The following is a 4,201-nucleotide window of genomic DNA, read 5'->3' as shown; positions in this document are numbered from 1 at the left end:
CACTCGCTGAAGAAGGAACGATGGTGCTTTGAGCCATTTTCATCCATTCTGACAAAACTGTGGAAAAAAAACTGCAGTTCTGTATTTAAAACGTTTAATGTCTTGTGATGGTTAGATATACGAGCTAAGACTTATTGGGACTGAAGCTTTGAATAAATTATTCTTGTAATAGGAATTAATATAGGATTGCATGGTTGCCAGGTGGATATATGTTAACAGTGGATTGTGTATACGGTTGTATCACCATGGTAACAGCTTTTGTTCGGGCGTATTAAGTGGATTGATAAATTTGTCACGGTTACTGGGAAGTTCAGTGTTTCAAAAGCTGGTTGAGCTGCAGTGGGTGTTGAGGCTGGTAGAGTTGCTGGATGTACTATGGGCGTGGATGATGGTGGAGTTTGTTGGTGTCTTGATGGTGTTGAGGGTGGTAGAATTGGTGTGTGTACTGTGGGCGTTGAGAGTGGCAGAGTTGCTGGAGGTACTGTGGGTGTTGAGAGTGGCAGAATTGCCGGATGTACAGTGGGTGTTGAGAGTGGCAGAATTGCCGGATGTACTGTGGGTGTTGAGAGTGGCAGAATTGCCGGATGTACTGTGGGTATTGAGAGTGGCAGAATTGCCGAATGTACAGTGAGTGTTGAGGATGGCAGAATTGCCGGATGTACTGTGGGTATTGAGAGTGGCAGAATTGCCGGATGTACTGTGGGTATTGAGAGTGGCAGAATTGCCGGATGTACAGTGAGTGTTGAGGATGGCAAAATTGCCGGATGTACTGTGGGTGTTGAGAGTAGCAGAATTGCCGGATGTACTGTGGGTATTGAGAGTGGCAGAATTGCCGGATGTACTGTGGGTATTGAGAGTGGCAGAATTGCCGAATGTAAAGTGAGTGTTGAGAATGGCAAAATTGCCGGATGTACTGTGGGTGTTGAGAGTGGCAGAATTGCCGGATGTACAGTGAGTGTTGAGGATGGCAGAATTGCCGGATGTACTGTGGGTATTGAGAGTGGCAGAATTGCCGGATGTACTGTGGGTGTTGAGAGTGGCAGAATTGCCGGATGTACAGTGAGTGTTGAGGATGGCAAAATTGCCGGATGTACTGTGGGTGTTGAGAGTGGCAGAATTGCCGGATGTACTGTGGGTATTGAGAGTGGCAGAATTGCCGGATGTACAGTGAGTGTTGAGGATGGCAGAATTGCCGGATGTGCAGTGGGTGTTGAGAGTGGCAGAATTGCCGGATGTACAGTGAGTGTTGAGGATGGCAGAATTGCCGAATGTAAAGTGAGTGTTGAGGATGGCAGAATTGCCGGATGTACTGTGGGTGTTGAGAGTGGCAGTATTGCCGGATGTACAGTGGGTATTGAGAGTGGCAGAATTGCTGGGTGTACTGTGGGTGTTGAGAGTGGCAGAATTGCCGGATGTACAGTGAGTGTTGAGGATGGCAGAATTGCCGGATGTACTGTGGGTATTGAGAGTGGCAGAATTGCCGGATGTACAGTGAGTGTTGAGGATGGCAGAATTGCCGAATGTACAGTGAGTGTTGAGGATGGCAGAATTGCCGGATGTACTGTGGGTGTTGAGAGTAGCAGAATTGCCGGATGTACTGTGGGTATTGAGAGTGGCAGAATTGCCGGATGTACTGTGGCTGTTGAAGATGGCAGAGTTGCTGGGTGTACTGTGGGTGTTGAGAGCGGTATAGTTGCTGGATGCACTGTTGGCGTTGAGAGTGATAGAGTTGCTGGGTGCAATGTGGGTGTTGAGAGTGGCAGAGTTGCTGGATGTACTGTTGGCGTTGAGAGTGGCAGAGTTGCTGGGTGTCATGTGGATGTTGAGAGTGGTAGAGTTGCTGGGTGTCCTGTGGGTGTTGAGAGTGATAGAGCTGCTAGGTGTCCTGTGAGTGTTGGGAGTGATAGAGCTGCTAGGTGTCCTGTGAGTGTTGAGAGTGATAGAGCTGCTAGGTGTCCTGTGAGTGTTGGGAGTGATAGAGTTGCTGGATGTACTGTTGGTGTTGAGAGTGATAGAGCTGCTAGGTGTCCTGTGAGTGTTGGGAGTGATAGAGCTGCTAGGTGTCCTGTGAGTGTTGGGAGTGATAGAGTTGCTGGATGTACTATTGGTGTTGAGAGTGGCAGAATTGCCGGATGTACTGTGGGTATTGAGAGTGGCAGAATTGCCGGATGTACTGTGGGTATTGAGAGTGGCAGAATTGCCGAATGTAAAGTGAGTGTTGAGGATGGCAGAATTGCCGGATGTACAGTGGGTGTTGAGAGTGGCAGAATTGCCGGATGTACTGTGGGTATTGAGAGTGGCAGAATTGCCGGATGTACTGTGGGTATTGAGAGTGGCAGAATTGCCGAATGTAAAGTGAGTGTTGAGGATGGCAAAATTGCAGGATGTACTGTGGGTGTTGAGAGTGGCAGAATTGCCGGATGTACTGTGGGTATTGAGAGTGGCAGAATTGCCGGATGTACAGTGAGTGTTGAGGATGGCAGAATTGCCGGATGTGCAGTGGGTGTTGAGAGTGGCAGAATTGCCGGATGTACTGTGGGTATTGAGAGTGGCAGAATTGCCGGATGTACAGTGAGTGTTGAGGATGGCAGAATTGCCGAATGTACAGTGAGTGTTGAGGATGGCAGAATTGCCGGATGTACTGTGGGTGTTGAGAGTGGCAGTATTGCCGGATGTACAGTGGGTATTGAGAGTGGCAGAATTGCTGGGTGTACTGTGGGTGTTGAGAGTGGCAGAATTGCCGGATGTTCTATGGGTGTTGAGGATGGCAGAATTGCCGAATGTACAGTGAGTGTTGAGGATGGCAGAATTGCCGGATGTACTGTGGGTATTGAGAGTGGCAGAATTGCCGGATGTACAGTGAGTGTTGAGGATGGCAGAATTGCCGAATGTACAGTGAGTGTTGAGGATGGCAGAATTGCCGGATGTACTGTGGGTGTTGAGAGTAGCAGAATTGCCGGATGTACTGTGGGTATTGAGAGTGGCAGAATTGCCGGATGTACTGTGGCTGTTGAAGATGGCAGAGTTGCTGGGTGTACTGTGGGTGTTGAGAGCGGTATAGTTGCTGGATGCACTGTTGGCGTTGAGAGTGATAGAGTTGCTGGGTGCAATGTGGGTGTTGAGAGTGGCAGAGTTGCTGGATGTACTGTTGGCGTTGAGAGTGGCAGAGTTGCTGGGTGTCATGTGGATGTTGAGAGTGGTAGAGTTGCTGGGTGTCCTGTGGGTGTTGAGAGTGATAGAGCTGCTAGGTGTCCTGTGAGTGTTGGGAGTGATAGAGCTGCTAGGTGTCCTGTGAGTGTTGAGAGTGATAGAGCTGCTAGGTGTCCTGTGAGTGTTGGGAGTGATAGAGTTGCTGGATGTACTGTTGGTGTTGAGAGTGATAGAGCTGCTAGGTGTCCTGTGAGTGTTGGGAGTGATAGAGCTGCTAGGTGTCCTGTGAGCGTTGGGAGTGATAGAGTTGCTGGATGTACTATTGGTGTTGAGAGTGGCAGAGTTGCTGGGTGTCATGTGGGTGTTGAGAGTGGCAGAGTTGCTGGATGTACTGTTGGCGTTGAGAGTGGCAGAGTTGCTAGGTGTCCTGTGGGTGTTGAGAGTGATAGAGCTGCTAGGTGTCCTGTGGGTGTTGGGAGTGATAGAGCTGCTAGGTGTCCTGTGAGTGTTGGGAGTGATAGAGTTGCTGGGTGTACTGTTGGTGCTGAGAGTGGTTGCGTTGCTTGATGACAGTGGATGTTAACTATACATTGCTTGAACTAAACTAACACTGTCATAAGGACAGCAAAGTACAGGGATGTTACAGAAATCAGACAAGGTCAGATAACTGGGTCTCTTTTGTCCAACATTAACGCATTGCATGATTGTTACGCAGTGCCAGTGGCCCTAGCCTTTAATGGAACCAAGTAAGTTAAGTACTTGATTTTACGCATTACGATATTTTAGTTGGAAGACAGCAAGAACTGGCTTCACAGATTGCACTTTTTTATGGGAAAGGAACCTACTTAAACCTTGAAGTTGAACACCTTGAAAGAATTCACTGAACACTTGTCTTTTGAGTAGAGTACCTAACAGACGAACGATGCAGTTCACTAGATAATAATTAGTTTGACAAACAGTATGTTCGACATGATTAGTTCGACATATTTTCATAGTACAGGCCATGAACTCTAAAAGCTTTGATAAACGAATATTTTTAAGTAAAAACGTC

The 4,201-nt window shown here is 48.0% G+C and overlaps 1 protein-coding gene across 1 annotated transcript; it reads right to left on the bottom strand.

Annotated features, from left to right (window-relative positions):
- Positions 1-318: 318 nt before the first annotated feature.
- LOC137275009 (streptococcal hemagglutinin-like) lies at positions 319-3,507 on the bottom strand. Its single transcript, XM_067808148.1, has one exon. It carries the CDS (start codon positions 3,505-3,507, stop codon positions 319-321), a length of 3,189 nt encoding a protein of 1,062 aa, XP_067664249.1.
- Between the last annotated feature and the right edge of the window lie 694 nt (positions 3,508-4,201).

This window comes from Haliotis asinina, chromosome 1 (genome assembly GCF_037392515.1).
Source record: "Haliotis asinina isolate JCU_RB_2024 chromosome 1, JCU_Hal_asi_v2, whole genome shotgun sequence".
In the NCBI taxonomy this organism is placed as follows: domain Eukaryota; kingdom Metazoa; phylum Mollusca; class Gastropoda; order Lepetellida; family Haliotidae; genus Haliotis; species Haliotis asinina.
The sequence above is the reverse complement of the archived record's forward strand: the minus strand, read 5'-3'. Positions and strand labels throughout refer to the sequence as shown.

Coding starts and splice junctions, on each gene's coding strand:
- LOC137275009 (XM_067808148.1), bottom strand. CDS start 3,507: ATGACACCCAGCAACTCTGCCACTCTCAACACCAATAGTACATCCAGC.